The sequence below is a fragment of the Sarcophilus harrisii genome, chromosome 2 (assembly GCF_902635505.1).
Source record: "Sarcophilus harrisii chromosome 2, mSarHar1.11, whole genome shotgun sequence".
NCBI classification, from domain to species: domain Eukaryota; kingdom Metazoa; phylum Chordata; class Mammalia; order Dasyuromorphia; family Dasyuridae; genus Sarcophilus; species Sarcophilus harrisii.
Window position 1 is genome coordinate 320992382 of NC_045427.1, and position 19487 is coordinate 321011868.

Consider the following 19487-nt stretch of genomic DNA (forward strand, 5'->3'; position numbering starts at 1 on the left):
AGTGGGGGGGAAAATTATACTCATTTTAAGACTAGAAGAAAACTTATAAAAATCACTTCCTTTTACAGTTAAAAAAAATCGAGGTCCAACATACTAGAGCAAATTGATATGTCTGTGACAGAAATAAAAAAGACATCTATACAAGCCTTACTAACTTCTAGGTCATATGAGAAGTTCAACTTAATCAACCTACAATTTATATGCTGGGCCCTGTGCTATGTGTTAGAGACACAAAATATAAAGTATGAAATGATTCCTGCATTTTAGCTGGGGGGAGGAGGGGAAGACTATTATTTTGGCAGCAGTATGTTAAGGATGAGAAGGAACAGAAAAAGTGATTAAAAACTAAACCAAAATGGTGACTATGTAAATAGAGAAAAAGGATAGAATGAAACAGATGTTGTAGAGGTAACAAGATTTGGAAATTGGATATGAGAGGTTAATGCTAGTAAAGATCAACACAGAGGATACAAAAACAAAAGACTGGAAAAATGGTGATTCCTTTGACAGAAATAGAATAGTCTGGAATGAAATGAGTTGAGGTGGGAACACAGTCAGTTGTTTTAGACATGCAAAGTTTGAGATGTCTCTGATATACACTATTTGAAATGTCAAACAGGCAAATCTGAAGCTCAGGGGAGGTTGGGGTTGTATCACGTTAAAAAATTAAACCCATGGGAGCTAATGTGGTCACCAAGAGAAAGTATAGAGGGGGAGAGAAAAAGACCTAGCACAGAGTCTCAGGAAACATCTACAATTAGAATACTGGTAATAGTTTATGTAACGACAAAAAAAGAAAAAAGAGGAAAAAAAACATTTCAAATTCTCTGAACTTCATCTGAGAGATCTTTTTTGAACAAAGCTTCCTGAATCGTTTGGTGTTCTGCAACAGCGCCTCTTTCCTATGTCTGGCAACACCAGCAAAATAGTAATTTGCCGTGGTACCAAAATAATGCTATAGTAATGGGAACTTATTTGAAATGCTGCTGACCAACATAAGCAAAACACTTTACCACATTGGCATGCAGAAAAATGAAGTGTCTGGCATAGATAGGACCTGATGAAATCTTGGGTTCTGAGTCTAAAGTAGTTCATTTATAGTAAACATTCTTTTATATGCTTATTAAAAGTGATTTTGGATTCCAAAGACAAAAAACAGGATTTGTAGGAAGGGCTCATAAATTTTTTTTGGAAAACAATCACCATTGTGAAACAACTTTTAAAAATAAATTAAAAACACATGGGTTAAAATTTCCTTGAAATAGGGGTTTATCATTTAAGGAAGAAAACCACTTGGAAAAATGAATTATTATATATTTTGTCAAACTCAAATATGGAGGAGGGAGAAAGAAAGGAATAGAATTTTGATACAGAATTAAAAAGCTAAGATTAGCAATCCCTTTATGACATGCTGAATATGGAAAATAACAGCAAAGACCGATAATGAGAAGATGTGACTTCTGAAAGTGATAAAAATAGGACAAAAAAGACAGGGAAATCAACTGAAGATCAAAGAACATGAAAGGAAATAGTGAGATAAGTAAAAGGTAGGAGAAAAACATGCTAAAGAATACTACTGGAATATCCAAGATTGAGACATCCATTTATTCATATTGGTTTAATATAACAGTCTCAATGTTTAATAAGCAGCTGTGAGGTTGAAGGTCACAATTAATCTGTTATGTAAGTTTCTGGCAAAATGAGAGAACTGGACTAGGTAACCTCCAAAATTCTTTAAAGGACTAAAAAATTCTATGATTCAATATAGCTAAAACTAATTTCCTAGTGAAATTTTAGCAAGTTTTTTAAGCTACCACATTATTTTTTAGATATCAAGAAATTCTATTGTAGCCATATGAAATACTACTTTAAAATACTTTACCTGTGCATGGAAGAGAGATAAGCTCCTGACTGTATGTAAAGGAATCAATACCTTCACCAGAAACTGTTTGTGTTCTGCCTTAAGAGGTAAGGCAAAGCCATTGATAATACTAAGAAATAAGAGAAGAAATAAGATTAATAATGTCAGTGCAACAAATTTAAGTTATCTACCAAATAATAAGAATGCATCAGTTTCATTTGCCAAAAAAATACCAACAATACAAAAAAGGGGAAAAAAGAAAAAGAACACTACAATTCAAGATCAAGACTTAGCAAATTTCTCTTCACTGGTAAGGGAAATAAAAGACAAAGATTTTATTCTTGATTCTATAGCAAAGATTCCTTGTCTAATCACTTAGAGAGTCTAAGTTCTCTTTCCACCAAAAGATTCCTTGGCTCCTCTGTTACTTTCCCTATTCCCTTCCTTCGAATAATTATTTGGCTAGCTAATTTCTTCTTTGAATATGACCCTCTCGAGTCATACTTTGTCCCTGTACCACAGATCCTGCTTCCTAACTCTTCCCAAACTAGGAGTCACAGTGGGTAACAAGATCTCACTAAAAGAAACCCCACATCAGACCACACATTTTTTCCTCCTACAAATCATATTATCTAATTAAAAAATCAAAATAAATTACACTAATCTACCTTAAGAAGGCTTTTTTAACACCTATAATTAACAAATCCATTTCACAACTGCAGGCACTTGTTCAAAAGCTGTTATGTGCATATTGTTCCTTGGAGAATAACAATTTATTCATTTGTTTGTTTATTTGTTTATGATCTTTAATTTTTCAACAAATGTGTCAAGGGACAAGCTGGCCCAGAAACAAAAATAAGATGCCCTTGGACAAATAAAGAAATCATTGGTTAGATAGCTGTCATTACAACAAATTAAAATACCTGCTTATCAACACAAAGGACAAAGTGATTAAGAAAAAAAATCTGAAATTTGTCAAGCTTAAAGCAAATATGAAATAATTTACAAAAAGATTTATCTAAATCAGCACTTCAGTTTTGCCACTTGACTCTAATTTTCAGAAAAGCTATTCAACTGAGATTAGCAATTAAATCAAAAAGTGCTTACCTTCCTAATATTTCCAACAGTTCAGCTACTCCATTGAAGTGTTCAGTTTCATAAACAAACCTAAAACAGAAGAAAAAAAGTTTTTAGGCTAAGTATGTCAAGTTCACTTAATAGCTTAAGCCTTTCTTCCTTTATCTCTCCCCTCACTACTTACCGTAGAAAAATATTGTTAATCTGTTTTCGGATAAATGCTCTAAGACCAAGAAACTTGCCATAAATTCTGTGTAAGACTGTTTTTAGGTAGTCTCGCTCTCGAGGATCTTCACTGTCAAATAGTTCCAAAAGCTATTGTGGAAAACACACAGACATACCACACGTGTTATTTAACAATAAATAAAAATTCATGCACTATTTATTTAATCTTAGGAAATGCTGAAAGTAGAATCATTATGCATAAAATCTATGCCACCTTCAGGCCAAGTCCAATGGAAGAGCCATCTCCATCCCAAAAAAACCTCTGGAGACTGAAGATAGAACACAACAAAGTACTTGGCACCTTTTTTGTTGTTGTTTGCTTGCTTTTTTTTTTCTTTCTCATTTTTTTCTTTTTAATATGATTTTTCTTGTGTAGCAATGATAAGTGTGGAATTATGTATAGAAAAATTGCATGTTTAACATATGAATTGCTTGCTGCCCAGGGAAGGGAGTAGGAGTAAAGGAGGAAGAAAAACTTGGAACTCAGGATTTTGCAAGGGTGAATGTTGAAAACTATCTTTGCATATATATTAAAAATAAAATTTGAAAATGATTTTATTTTAAAAATTAAAATAAAAAATCTATGCCATCATTCTTAAAAAGTACTAAATGGTCTATCTTTCTGAGAAAAACTTCAGGCAAATAGAATAACCAAAAGTAACAAGCAAAAAGGACACATTACTTCTAAGCAAGGGAGTATCACTGAATCTTCACAAAATCATAGGATTCAGAATTAGACAGATGATGAAAACCTAGTTAAAATCACCCAGAAAAGTGAACTTGACTTGGGTCACAAAGAGGTTTAAAATATCAAAATCAAGATCTGAACCCAAGGCTTCTAGTTCAGACCCAGGCTGCTGCCTATTTTTAATGTGACCAATGAAATTCTTTGAATACTCTGAGGCGAACATATTTGAAGGCGAACATATTTTGTCTATAATCTGGAAACAAACTTAATTTGTACAGGAGACTTCATCACCAGTTTGGCCATAATATGATTATATTTTTTTGACCAATCCAACCCAATAAGAGGCCCACTCTCCCAACCCCTAAATACAAAATGGCCAAAATATTCAGAAATCTAAATATCAGGTTGGGGCAGGCCAAAATTTCAGTGTCTGAGACTACCCTAGCAAAGCACAAGCTGGTAACCCTAACAAAATTTCAGTTCCTTTATGAATGCAATGATTTTATCTCACTGACTTGACAGGATATTTTACGTTAGAGTAAATTATTAAAGAAATTTTCATTCTCTTACATGTAGAATGGCTAAGAAAAAACAGAGTTAATAGCATATGATATGGCACAATTATAGAATACTTGAAAAGACTATCTTGGCAGAAAACAATCAAACGGGAAGGTTTGATTTTTGGTGGTGACAATGCCATAGACATCAAATGGTTACACAAATAATTTAAAAACAAGCAAATGGGAAAAGGAACAAGTGGTATTCTCTTTCACACAAACACACACAGGTGATAAATAATCATTAGCCACAGCATCTTCAAATATCAAGCTATGCAACAAAGCGATGTTCACAAGTCTGAAATACTGTTGGCCAAAGATGAAAATCACTCAATGGGCAAATATGCTATTTTAGTCTCATCTTTTGCTCTGTGATTTGTATACTCTGCTACACATTCATATAGCTTATTATATTATTCATTAACAAAAAGAATGGATTTTCCCCCCATTATTTTTGGTTCTGTTTCTATTTTAGGTCTTTTAAAACAGTTTCATGAGTAATTCAAAACCGCCATATGGGAAGGAGGAGGGGGGAGATTATAAAGCTTGAATAAACTATAGTTGCATATGGTTAATATTGAAATCATTTCATGAACACATAATAATTAACTAATGGCTGCATTAGATCCTCAAAAAATAGAATATAGGGTACTTTTTTTTTAGTCTTATGAAAAGGTACTTTTTTAAAATTTACAGTTTTTAAAAAAATAAAATTTGAAAATGAATCATAGTTTTAATCAGATGCAAAAAAAAAAAAAAAGGATTAACAAAATGTACGGTTTACTCTTTAATATAAATAAGAGACAAAGATAAAAGAATCAAGACTGAAAAAGACCTTTGTCAACATTATTCCAAAATCTTCAACTAAAAAATGAAGAAAATGACCCAAAGAAGGTAAAATTTCAAAAGTAGTAGTAATTGGCAAAGCCAAAATTATGTATCAATCATATGGAAAAAATAAAGGCAGAACCATGGTACATGAAACAAAATAATTATATCTACATACACATACTTACAACAGAAGAAATGAGAAAAGTGATTCAATTTGTTTAAAACTAGATTATGGTTAATAGGCAGTCTATTGTCAAACCAGGGCCAGCAAGGTGGCATAGTGGATAAGAGTGCCAAGTCTGGAATCAGGAAGATTCATCTTTTATAGTTCAAATCCAGTTATCCAGTTACTAGCTGGGTAACCCTGTTTACCTCAGTTTGCTCATTTATAAAATAAGCTGAAGAAGAAAATGGCAAGCCATTCCAATATTTTGGCAAGAAATGACTAAAAAACGACCAACAATAACAAACTGTTAAACTAAAATTATAATTAAGCACCCAAGGTGAATACAGAATAGGATATTCTATCCACATGCTAACTCAAGATTGACATTAATTCAAAAGTCAATCTTCCTAAACAAGGTGAAGAGTTCAGTTAAAAAAAAAAAAACTTGTTCTGAATCTAACAGAGTAAATCTAAGGTGAAAATGAGATAGAATCAAAGCCTTCAGCTATAATCTACCACAAAAGAAATCTACCACTTACGGACATTTTAGTGAATGTTTAAAAAAATTACCAGAGACTCCATTTTCCCCTGCCTTGACCATCAGAGAAGACCTAAGATTGTTCATCTGCTTTGCTGCCACATGTATACACTTCTCCAAGGATTAAGCATCAAATTAAAATTACCTCAGCTACCTTAAAGGAGACAAGTCTCCTCTACTCAGGATCCCTATGATTTTGAGATGTAGCCTGTCTAGACTAAAGCCCCTTCTCTGTGCACCGCAACTCTGCACACACACACCCTCAACTACATATACCACACATCCCTCTTGTATTTCTATTTCAATTCTTATTTTCTATTTTTGCCTCAGGGAATTCTGATCAATTGCTAATAAACAGCCTTTATATTAAATTTTTTATGTAAATTTTATTTGCATATATTCTATATATTTGAAATGCATGGGATATTCAGGAACTAGCACCTGTAGTGTGAATGCTTGCTGAAATTTTTTTCAGGGCTGTTCTTCTACCTTAGATGTCCACCTGATTCATCCAACTCTCACCTGTGGTTTCAAGAAGCTGTAACATGCACAGCAGCCACACCTTGGTAAATCTTCTGAACAGATGGGCTAAATCAGGTTAAAGGGAACTGAGAGGCCTCCAACCTGTTGATGAGTTAGGGGAATGTCTACTCCAAGCATTTGAAGACTTTCCCTAGCAGAATGGGAGCTCTTAAGAATTTGGTCAGGCATCAGAGACCACTGTTTTCCAGGTCACTGCCAGTCTTCTTGACTTTTGTCCTGTCACAATAACTTAGGAAGAAAGAGTAAGACTGATGACTCTGTGCAACTCTGCCTCACTTAAATCCAATTCACATGCAAGTCAAGACATAACCCGCCCATGATGTCACTGGTCCTCTTTGAAAATGAAGGACAAACAACAATATAATGTATTTACTTATGTAATTTTTACTGCATGTGTCATTCCCTCCCCACCAGTAGAATGTTAGGGCACAAGCTATTTTGTTACATCTTTGTTATGTCTGACAGAGCACAGAGCTTCTTGCATAAAAGGTGATTACACATACTTGTTCAATTGAATTAAACTTTTAAAAAAGGAAAACAAAAAGTATGGAACCTTTTTCTATTTATTAATGTCTGTAAATCTTCATGAAGGAGTCCTAAATGGTAGTCCATACATAGTGTTTGTACAACATTAATTACTCAAATAAACATTGTCTTTAAATAAATCTTATTATTAAAATAATATTTTAAATTAGTTAATAAAGAGAAAGCAATTTATACCAAATAAGGTCAAAAACAATTAAAATCAATCCTTAACTCCCCTAATTAACTAGTATATATGATACAATAAGCTTCTGTCACACATGAAAACACACGTAAAAGGGGGGGGAGGGGGAAGAGATTGATTAGATTCATAACCACAAATATTTAATTCTAGAAGTTATAATCATCCAATGAACAAATAATTATTTTGAGCACCTACTGTATTACAAAGCAACGAGAGGAATACAAAGATAAATGAAAAAAATATGCATTGGCTTCACAAAGATTTTATCTATAGCAAAGCAGATAAGTGTATGAAGAGGCTGGGGAGCTGCTGGTACAGAAGTCACAAAGGAAAACGAAGAGTAAACCCCAACTCTGACATTTACTAGTTACTTAATCACCTGGAGCTTCAATTTCCTTTTCTATGAGGTGTAGATGATAATATGAGGCAGAGAGGATAGAGCTGGCCTTGGGACCAGGAAAGCCTCTGATCCATCCTGGACGTGTGATCTTGGACAAATCATTTACACTCTCAGAGAGCCTCAGGTAACTCCCTAAACCTACAATTATTTAAAAAAAAAAAAAAAATTGCTAACTTGAATGAAGTGCTAATCTCAACAGGGGTTCATTTACCAAAAGAAATTATAGAAGGATTCTGTCCCCCTCCCATACACAAACAAAAATTTGGGTGTGAGAAAAATATTTGGTGACAAAAAATGGTATGTAAATGTGAATTTTCTTCCTTTTATTATTACTAACATCATCATATAGCTGGAGTTAGGAGAAACCTCAGGTTTCCAAACTGTTAAAAAACATTTTCTTTACCTCGTCTTTAAAAAAAAAACCCTAAGATAATAAACTGGAAATTGTGTCTTAAAGCAGAACAAAATAAATGAAAATTATACCATATGAAGATTAGTTGAAGGCATTAGATGATTAGCTTGAAGGAGGAAAGACATAGGAATGGGGAGGGGGATGCTATGATTGCTGCCTTCAGGTATTTGAAGACCCACACCATAGAAAAGGGAATAAATTTACCCTACTTGGTCCAAGTAGAAATAAAGAAGAGGCACAGCTAGAAGGAAGAGGTAAAAGAAAACAACACTCCCCTTCTCTACCCACCACCCATCTCTTAGCAGAGAGATGAGGTTCACAAGTATGGCACACTGTTCATTTCTAAACTTTTCAATGTAGCAAACAATCTGCTGATTGTTTCTGCACTTCTTATTCTTTTGTCTTTATAAAATACTCTGTTATAGGAGATGGCTCTCTGGGAAAGGAAAGAAGTAGTATATTGGATGAAATTAAGTTGATGTAAAAATAAAGACATCAATAAAAATTTACTTAATAAGAGCTAATACTAGCATAGTACATGAAGGTTTACAAAGAGCTTTACAAATATTGTCTTACTTTATCCTCAACAATTATCCCCATTTTAAACTGTCTTTTAAACTCAGGTCTTCCTGACTTGAGGCCAAAGTACCTTTTCTACTACTATACCAGATGCCTCTGTAAAAATGAAAGAGGATTGGACTAAATTCCACAAAATCCCCAAATCTACAATACTTCACATTCATATTTCTTTCTATCTTCCTTCCCTCCTTTCTTATTTTCTTGCAATTGGAACAAGAATGAAGGGGATTTGGTGGGTTTTGCTTTTGTGGACAGAGTAGAGGAAATAAGTTTGTTTGACTGGTAATAATTATTTAATAAGTTCCATATATGAATCCACCAATCTTTTATTTGTTCTAGGGCCCCTTTATACTCTTAGAAATTATTGATGAGTTCCACCCCATCAAAAACTTTTTTTTATGTGGGTTATATCTCTTGATGGTTGCCATATTTCAAATGAAAACATTTACTATAAATAACAGATAGATAGGACAATAGATAGAACACTGAGGCTTGGAATCAGGAAGATTCATCTTTCGAAGTTTAAATCCAGCCTCAGACACATAATGGCTGTGTGATCCTGTGCAAGTCACTTAATCTTATCTGTCTCAATTCCTCATCTGTAAATTAAGTTGGAGAAGAAAATGGCAAATCACTCTAGTGTCTTTGCCAAGAAAACCTCAAATGGAGTCATGCAGAGTCAGATACAACTGACCAACAAAATAAAAAGAAAAGTTTTGACTGCTCAGACCTATTAAAGGATCTCTTTTTGAAAATCACTGTTCTAGATAAAACTGTTTTGAGGGAGAAAAGGCAAAATATTTTAATACGTATCGAATGGTTTTGAAAACACTTCTTTAAAGTTGAAATTTAAGATTCTTTATGACCCATTTCAAGCTAGACTCTGAAATCCAATCTGTTGATTTCTGTTTTATCCAATATATTTTGAGGTTTTAAAACATAATGACAAAAGGTCACTTTTAAGGATAAGCTAAGTGATTTGCACAATTTGCATGATAATTATGGCACCTTTTTGCTTAATATAACTTTCAATGTGAAGTACAAATTACTAAATAGCAATCCATAGCAGCAGATATACTTATGGAGACATTTGAGCAGTATGTCTCTTAGCAACCACTAGCATTCTAGAGTTATAGACTCAAAGAAGCCAGTCTTTAGAAATACTAACCCCCCCAGTGATTTTTTTAAAAAATGTACAGCTAACCTGTATCATTTAAATTAATAAAGAATAAAGTAATATATAAATTCATACATGATATTCTTACACAAAAAGTACAACTGAAATTCTCTCCATTTTTCAAGGCCCGAAATTCCAATGTTACTTGGAGAAAATTTTCCTTCATCTTCTCATTCAGCCATCTTCTTCCCTGAGACCTCTGATCTGTGCTACATGCACAGATTTTGTATGTGTAAATTTTGAAGCACTAAATATTCTTTGAATTCAAATGAATTGTCCCGTGCCACAGTAGGAAAATTTTCTAAACCTTCAAAGTCCTTTGTTCATTTTTCTTCTATGCATTTGTCATATTTAACCATGTATTAAAAATTATTTGTGTATATGTACTTATTAAAGATAAGGTTTACTCCCTGTTTACCTTTTTATTTCCTTAAAGTACTAACATAGTACATTGCAATAGAATCTAATACAAAGTTTGTTTAGTAAATGGTCATGGGAAATCAATAGCCACGTTTGGGTTATAAACATATTTATTTTGTTTATTTTACTATTTGGGAGGAAAACCCTGCATGCAGAAGTAGTGCATTAACACTGAGCCTTGATTCTTTGTTAAACTGTTTTTCAAAAAAGATTCTAACTTTTTCCTTGATGAGTCAACGACCTCTTTCAGGTCAGCACCAGAAAGGTGTGTTTGTGTCACACAAACACACTTAACAAATTATTTTGGTTTTGGGGTCTAGACCTATGAATTCATCATATAGAAACCTCAAGACAGAAACTCCTATCAATGAAGAATAGCAATTATCCTCAACTTTTAAGTTTTAAAGTATTGTACAAAAGTACTGAGAGGTTAAGGGACTTCCAAAGTCACCAAGCCAAGTAGTATGTTTCAAAATGGGACTGCAATCCTGATTTTCCTGACAGTAACTCTGCTGTCATAAAACCACAGTAGTAAACTAAGTAATATGATCACCATTTTACAAAAGAAGAAACTGTGGCTCAGAGAATAAGTAAATCAAACTCAACAGGTCCAAAACTAAACTCATTATCTTTTTTCCAAAACTCTCCTTTCCTCCACATCTATTCAAAAGCACTACCATTTTTCCATTCTCCTATGTCCACAACTCAGCATGCTCCTCAGCTCCATATTATCCCTCACCACCTACATCTAATAAATTGCTAAGTCTTATCATTTCTATCTTTATATCATCTCTAACCCCTTCTCTCTCCTCAAGCAGCTATCACTTTAATTCATGTCCTCATCACATCTTATTTAGATAAGTGCAGCAGATTCCCTGCCTTCAACTTCTCACCAATTTCATCCTACATATTATTGCCAAAATACTTTTAAGTAAAAATTTGACCACGTGCCTCTCCTACTCAATCAACTCCAATGGCTTCCTACTGTGACTAAAATAAAATAGAAACTTTACTGTTTAGCTGTTAAAACTCTAAACAACCTGATTACAATATCTTTCCAGTTTTCTTAGCCATTACTCATAGCCATCCCACTGCCAACTTCCACCCACTAAGTAATCTAGACAAATATTTTCTGTAGTGGTGCCTTTGCAGGATTCACTACTCATGCTTAGAATGCACTCCCTCTTTATCTTCATTTTATAGAGTCTCTTCCTTTAAGATCTTTAAGATACAATTTAAGCACTATCTTCTACATAAAACATATCTGATCTCTCCAAATGCTAGTACCTTTACTCCCAAATTACCTTATATTTAACTACTTTGAAAGTATTTTTATTTACTTTATGCCATTTATTACACACACACACACACACACACACACACACCCCTTGAGAAACTATAAGCTCCTCAAAAATAGGGATTGTTTCATTCTCTGCATTTTTGTCCTTGGAGCCTGACATAAGAGATGCTTACAAGTATTTGTTAATTGTTATCAAAGTCTGTACATATGAAATTCTGTTGCTTTATACTGAAGGTTATTTGTTCTTTCCTAAATACTGTATCCAATCTGTCCTTTTTTCCAAAAGGTGAAAATTATTTATAAATCAAAAGACACTGTTCCTTAATCAAGGGTATAAAGTAAAATAACTATCCCAGAACTGTAAAGAGTCTCAAGATAAGAATAAATAGGAAGAAAAGGCCTATAAGTTATAGGATCTAGCCCCCAAAGTCTACAAAAATGCAATCTAAAATTTCATTTTATGTCATACTTGTTTCCAAAAATATCCCCCATTTCTCCCCACCTATTGTATTGTAATAAGTATCATTATTCTACTGTAATGAGGATTAAGACAGGAAAAAAATTTTCAGCAAAGCCAACAGACACACTGAACATGGGACAGTATATATGCATTATCTCATACACATCTCCCCATCTCTAGATTTACATAACTCTTCTTTATAGCCAAACTTGGTCATCATAATTTTTACAGTATTATGTAGTTTTGCAATTCAAGATTTCTAACTGTCAAAGTAAGTTAATCCCCCTAAGAAAACTGCAAAAGGTTTATAATATTGCTTCCTAAAAGGGAGGTTTGCTGCTTTCTAAAAGAAAAAAAAAATTATAAAATTACAAAAAAAGAAACGTTTAAGGTTCAACAAAAGTTTTGACTCCTATTATTTAAGACATTTTATTTATGCTTTGTAATCAAATCCTGTGGATTAAATGTTCAGTTTCAAGAAACCCTTACAAGAGCACCTTAGGAATTCCTATGTGAATAATAGGTTTTAAAATAACAAAGGTTCACAAGAGACAAGAGCTATTCAAGAGAAATTAAACTACTCATAAAAGAAAACTGGAAAAACCCAGGGATTTCCATTTTCCACTGTTACTAACTTCCAATGCAGTGAGTTAAAAGGGATGCCACGTTATATTAGAATACAATGGAAATTGACTTGTGTGTATGTATGTATATACTTGGGTAGAATTAAATACTTGTTATCTCTCTGGCGGTCCTCAACAAAATTCTGACCAACATTTATCCATGCTAAATTAAACATCAAAGTATTAAAACACAATTTAGTCAGTTTAAACAGTTTTCTTACCTGTAATACAAATTTCTGATCTATGTATTTTTTGGCAATGCTGGGTTGGAATTCTTGGCTTTCCAAAAATCGTATGAAAAATTCATATACAAGCTGCAACAAACAGAGGACAGTGAGTTCTAAAATAAGATATACTAAACAAAAAAATAAATAAAATAAAGTAGCAAAGCACAATGAATGAACTAAAATTGGATTGTTTTAGAAGCCCAGATATGCTGGAAGCTGATCACATCATTTCTGCCTTTTTTATCATTGGTGTTCTCCCCAGTACAGAAGTGACATTAAATCAACTTTCCTCACAAAGCTCTGATAACTGTGAGGGATCTGAGACATACACAAAAAATGGGATTAAGGAATTTAATCACTATAATATCTGTATTGACTTTGTTAAGTCAAAACCTATTATACACACATATAACCACCCATGATTACAGCTCCCCTTTCACAAAATGACTAGAGCAGTAATATCAGTCCATAATCCTGACCTAGAAATGAGGAGGGGATTTTATAGTAACTTGTAATGTTGAGTGTAGTAAAAGACTTAAATATTAGTTCTAATATATGCACACAGAAGTCTTATTTTATCCTGGCAATAAAACCCAATTTTCCCCTATTTCATATTTTCCTAATTAAGAGATTTCCTAAGTTTTCTTCTGCCACCCCCGCCCCAGTAAATCTTTGCTTTTTTGTCCAGATGTTGTCATGCTAGTATTAAAAAAAAAAATGCTTCTAGGTCTCAACACTTCAAAGGAAGAAAACATTCTTTGATTCATTATACTATAATCTTTGAACAACTATTAATTATGCAAAAATAAGTGAGCCTGTTCAAATGACCCTAATAAAGACAGTTTCATCATTTGCCAACTCCCACAAAGAGAATACATGCTCTCATTTTGCAATATTTACTCACTGGATGGTAAGGGTTTCAGTATAATTGGGAATGCATTCTTTCTGCCCTCTGGTTCTCAGAAATTAATTATGATTTTTAATAATTTGGTGAAAGCTTGATTATATTTATTAATACATACAAAAAAGTAGTTTGCACTTAAGCAGCAAATTTTGCCTAAAAACCTCCAAAGGCAAAGCATATTTTGAGACAGAAAGATGGAACCCAAAAGATAAATGACATTTCAAGGTACCACATGAATATTTCATGTCAAACTTAGGAAAAGACTTCAGAATCTTATTCTTAACTTCAAATCTGAACTAGAAAGTGCTCCCCTTCACCATAAGAAGTCATTCAAAAATTGTCCTACTATTTTGAAATGGTAAGCACTATTTTAGAACAAGAATCTAATTTGTAAAACTTAGTTTCTCTCTTTGGGACATGGAAGACAGGAGGGAACAGACTGAAAGGAAAACACACACACACACACACACACACACACACACACACACACACACACAGCAAACTACCTAGCCAAAAAAGGAAATCAATCTCGCTCTCGCTCTCGCGCTCTCTCTCTCTCTCTCTCTCTCTTTTTTTTTTTTGGGGGGGGGGCCTCTGTCAACACATTAGAGTGCAGTGTTGGCTCAGTCATTTGTGAACCTGCTTCAAAAGTGGAAAGGATGAAAATTATTTTGATGTCATTAATTCAGAGAAATATTTAAAAAGCTGAACAATAGGAACACCTAGGACTTTCTCTGTAAAAAGAAAAAGCTCTAAAATAAAGCTTCACACTTCAATGCAGTAAAAACAGTTTGGTGTTGAGTCAGAGAAATTCATTTCCAACCTTAGTTCTTCTTAATGGCCATGGGATATTGGATAAAATATTTATATTCCATGGGCCTGTTTCTTAGTCCAGAAAATGGAGTGGGAGAACTAAATGACCTCTAAGGTCCTTTCTAGTTCTAAATCTGCAATCGAGATTTTTCCCAGAGGATTACCCTTTTAAAGAAGTTCTTTCGAAAATAAGTAAAATAGGAGAGCAGTATAAATAATACAAGACTCGGACTTGGCCAAAAAAAAAAAAAAAAGAAATTAGTACCACCCCAAGCCTCTATTAACACACATAGCATATATCCCATTTTGGGTTTCTTCACAATTCAGGAGGAACATAAGGAAAAGAGAGGAAGTCCAAAAGATATCTCTCTGTAATTGGTATATGACAAGGAAAATAGTATGGTTGAATTCTTGCAAAAATTATGAAACTTGTTTAAAAGAGACAGTTGTGTAAGTTTATGTAAAACTTTATTAAATTAAAAGCAGCAAAATTCTTTTAAAAAAATTTTAATTGCTAAAATATTTCTCAAACAACATAGCAATATTTTAGAGGTCATTCTGAAAGTGTCTTAATGCCATCTTTGATTTACTTATGCCACACAAAAAAAATTGTTTTTAATGTAGGTGGTCAAGAAAACCATGGTGAAAAGGAAACGATTAATATATAATATGTAAAAATGTTATCTGGGAGAGTGTGAAAGAGAATAAAAGGGGGAGGCAGAAGACAATGATTAAGCTTTAATATGGCAGACTAAAAAAGATTGGGAAACACTTCCCAACTGATACAAAAAAGGAAGGATCATTCATATATCTTGCTGCACTCAGTTGTTCCTCTTTCTAGTGAGAATATAAAAGATATACTATCAGGATCTTAAAAAAAAACAAAAAAAAAAACTTAAGAGATCCCAAAAAGCAAATTTCTTTATGATGAAAACTCTACATAGAGTTAGGTAATAGTCCTGGCACACCTATGTAAAAATGTTTTTTTATGACTTGTAAAATTTAATGAATACATCTTGTCATGTTCAAATAAGTGTTAATGTTAAAATCGTTTTATTCTGGTTTGAGGCTCTGGTGTATCCTGCTGGATCACTTTAAAATGCTTAGAACCTACAATATGAAAATGCTCAGAAGGTACAGGAGCAAAGAAATTTTTGACTCACTCTGCAAGAATAAAAAAATTCAAACTAAAGTCCTAAAAAGAAAACAGAAAATTTCATTTTATTTTCTTAGAAATTCTATTAAGAGTGATTAAGAGTGAAGAACAAGTAAATAATCAGCTATTTGTTAAGTGAACTAGTAGTAATTTCATATCATGGTGAATAAAAACTGAAAAGAATCTGATGTTCATCAACTAATGAAATAATGAAACTGCTCCTATATCTTTTCACGAAATGAAATACCTGTAAATGTGGCCATGATGCCTCAAGGGTAGGTTCATCTTCTTCTGGATCAAATTCATTGCTGTCACTAGGAGGGAGAGTTCTGAATATATTGCAAGATACCTTAAAAAAAAAAACACAACAACAATAAAATTTATTAAAAATAATTTCCAAGAGAGCTGCATACAAACAGCATTGGATAGAATATATTTTTCAAAGATCGATTTGGCTAGATTTGGAAAGGCTTATGGGCCATGGCAAATCATGGAACAAAGGAAAATATAAAATGGGTTTCAATCACCTATGTTGCCCCCTTCTGTTTCTACAGTGATAATGATAGAATGGCCAAAGAGAAGTCAAAAGTGAGCTAAGAATTATGTGATTTTTAGACCATCTCAGCATCAATTTAGCTGTTGATAGTCCTGCTGCAATGTCCAAGTAATAAATATAAAACACAAAGAACTGAATCAAATAAATCTTGACATCCTGACTATAAATGAAAGAAACCAAAGAAAAAGCAAATCTTAGGAAAGAATGGAACCAAAATGAAAAGAATAGACAGAATGCTGTGAATCCAAGAGCAACAAGAAACATCATTTAATGAGATACTTGGTGATCACACATTGTAGAGCACATGATAGGCATTTATAAGAGAAAACTGTAAAAAATAACTGTCACTTAGGTACTAACATCTGTTGGAGATGAGGCAGCAGAGAAATTCAAGGAACTTGAAAAGGCCCTTTCAATGGAAATCAAAATATATTTTGATACTTTGTGCTTCCAATTCAAGCTAGAAGATGGTAAAAAAAAAAAAAAAATACTTTAGTAATATAGTTCAGAAGTGAGAAATGACAGGTAATAGACTTCAATGAAGCTCTGCATGTAAAGAAAAGTGTTGGACATAGTAAAAACCAAGTAACACCACAAAAATAGATTATGTTTCAACAGGGGGGAAAAAAACTAGTTAGTGATGTAGATATTTCCAAATCAGGCATGTTTACAGTTTGGTAACAGACTTAGAACAAAGAACAAAAATGAGAAAACATGGCATACAGTTGATACAACTCCAATCTGATAAAAATCCAATCAGCAACCTGATACTAAAATAATAATAATAATAATAATAATAATGATTTTTAAGAGATTTTAAGATGGTCTATCATTATTTTCTAAGCATATTAAACATTTATAAATAAACTACTTATAAGGAAACAAAAAGGACACAAAAAGAATCAGCTGGCAAAATCCAGATATCTTTATCAAGGTAGAGAATTATGGAGAAATATGAATTTAGAATATCAATTTATTTATAAAGCCTTACAAAAGAGCATGGTAAAAGATAATAAAAAATATTAAGACACAAAATTTCTCCAATGCAAGCAGCATGGAGGGGGAAAAAAGTTTTTGTATTAAGATTTTCATTAACTCTTTGCCCCTGATCAATTACAATAATTACCTAGATTTTAGAAAAGCATTTGATAAAGTAAGCTCACATTAGTCTGGAAAAGATGGAAATCTAAACTAGAGGGTAATATAACTAGAAAGATTCAGACTTTGCTGAATGTCTGTATTCAAAAAGTAATCACTAATGTTTCCATCTCAATGTGGCAGGAGGCAGCTAATGGAGTATCCCATTTTATGCTTGGATGTGTCCTATTTAACATTTTTATTGATGATTTGTATAAATATGTACATTGCATTTTTATCAAATTCTCAGTAGACATAAAGCTGAGACAGATGTCTTATACACCAAATGACAGCATTAGCTAAGATCACTAGAAAACTGAGCTACATCTAAGAAAATGAAATTCAACAAACACAAATGTAAAGTCATCCTCAGGTTCAAAAAATTAACTGTAAAATACAGGATTGGAAGAGACCTGATCAAACAGCTATATATTTAGAAAAAAGATCCAGGAGTTTGATGAATTACAAACTCAATATGTAAAGATGTGTTCTTAAAATATTTCTATCATGTGAAAAAGATTATACCTGTTCTGTTTGGCCCAGAGGGCAGAACCAAAAGCAAAAGGTAGAAGTTGCAAAGATAAAAATTTCTACACTAAAGTGGAATAGACTACTTTGGAACTGATGGGCTGTACATCACAAAAGGTCTTCAAATAGAAGCTGAATGTTATCATTTGTTACACGTTAAAACAGAGATTCTTTCAGATATGACTTGGGCTCTACAGTCTCTTCCAATTTTAAAAGTCTGTGCAACTCAGTAACAAAAAAACTTTGCTTGAAAACCCTCTGGATTTAAGCCATAAAATAAGAAGATACAGATTTGCCAATGGTATGTGCCATCATAACAAAGGATATCCAAAACAGAGTAGGAGGTTAAATATCTTGCCCACTGTCAGAGGTATTAAGGGTCAAAGGCAGGCTTTGTTCTTTCTACTGTACCACACTGTCTCAGTAATGTCTTGGACAGAAATTAAAAATTTACAATGTATAATAAACCAATGGCCAATAAATGAAGAGGAGAATGAAAAGACGGTGGATTGCTTTAAAAAATTGTTCAATATTTAAAACATTGTGTCCTTTATATTGTCCAGGTTGGAATTACAAGGATTACTTACAGATTCCATCCCAATCTAATTGCACAGGGGTAGAGGGTGGGGAGGGGGGTGTTGACCTGCTTTATTTCTTTTTCTCTTTTTCTCTTTTTCTCTCCTTCCTTCCTTCCTTCCTTCCTTCCTTCCTTCCTTCCTTCCTTCCTTCCTTCCTTCCTTCCTTCCTTCCTTCCTTCCTTCCTTCCTTCCTTCCTTCCTTCCTTCCTTCCTTCCTTCCTTCCTTCCTTCCTTCCTTCCTTCCTTCCTTCCTTCCTTCCTTCCTTCCTTCCTTCCTTCCTTCCTTCCTTCCTTCCTTCCTTCCTTCCTTCCTTCCTTCCTTCCTTCCTTCCTTCCTTCCTTCCTTCCTTCCTTCCTTCCTTTTTTTGAGGCAATGAGGCCATTGGGATTAAGTATTAATGTCCAGCTGGCAACTAGTGGCCCTGAGAACTCACCAAATTAATGTCAAACTTAATTCAAACATAGAATCAATTAGCTAAGCACACTATGATTCACATCTCTTGAGCACAAAGGATTCTATAGCTCAGTCTCCCATTAACAGGACTACACGAATGTACTATTAGACCCAGGTTACAATGTTTTTTAATGACCCTAACAAGTACAGTGTTAGTCAAACTGAGACCTGTTGGAAGACTGTAACTTTAAAAGGCCAAGATATTCCATTTCATACAGGGCCATCTCCAGTTGTGCTAATCATATCTGACCACTGGACCCAGATGACTCTGGAGGAGAAAATAATGCAGGTCACCTTGCACATTCCTCCTTCACTTAAATCCAATTCACTTACATTGTCATGGCATCATATCCCTGACATCATGGTTCTCTTCAAGAACAAAGGACAAATAACAATGACAACAATGAAACAAAGCTACAACTTTTTAACATGAACTTTTTTGGAAATGTTGTAAAGCTGCAAATGATGGAATATCACAGTCTCTATTCCTTTGGAAGTTGTGGGTCATTCTAAGAGCAATGGAGAGAAAGATGGTGGACTACCATCCACT

At 33.5% G+C, this 19487-nt stretch overlaps 1 protein-coding gene across 7 annotated transcripts in view; it reads right to left on the bottom strand.

Annotated features, from left to right (window-relative positions):
- PPP2R5E (protein phosphatase 2 regulatory subunit B'epsilon) overlaps nucleotides 1-19487 on the bottom strand; it is a 158576-nt gene that overhangs the window by 15930 nt on the left and 123159 nt on the right. For all 7 annotated transcript variants that reach the window (XM_031952698.1, XM_031952691.1, XM_031952695.1 and 4 more), the window contains 5 exons: nucleotides 15932-16033; nucleotides 12806-12898; nucleotides 3123-3253; nucleotides 2969-3028; nucleotides 1883-1991 (listed from right to left, as the gene is read on the bottom strand). In XM_031952698.1, the coding sequence (XP_031808558.1) occupies nucleotides 1883-1991; nucleotides 2969-3028; nucleotides 3123-3253; nucleotides 12806-12898; nucleotides 15932-16033 (495 nt within the window). The remainder of the gene's footprint in view (nucleotides 1-1882; nucleotides 1992-2968; nucleotides 3029-3122; nucleotides 3254-12805; nucleotides 12899-15931; nucleotides 16034-19487) is intronic.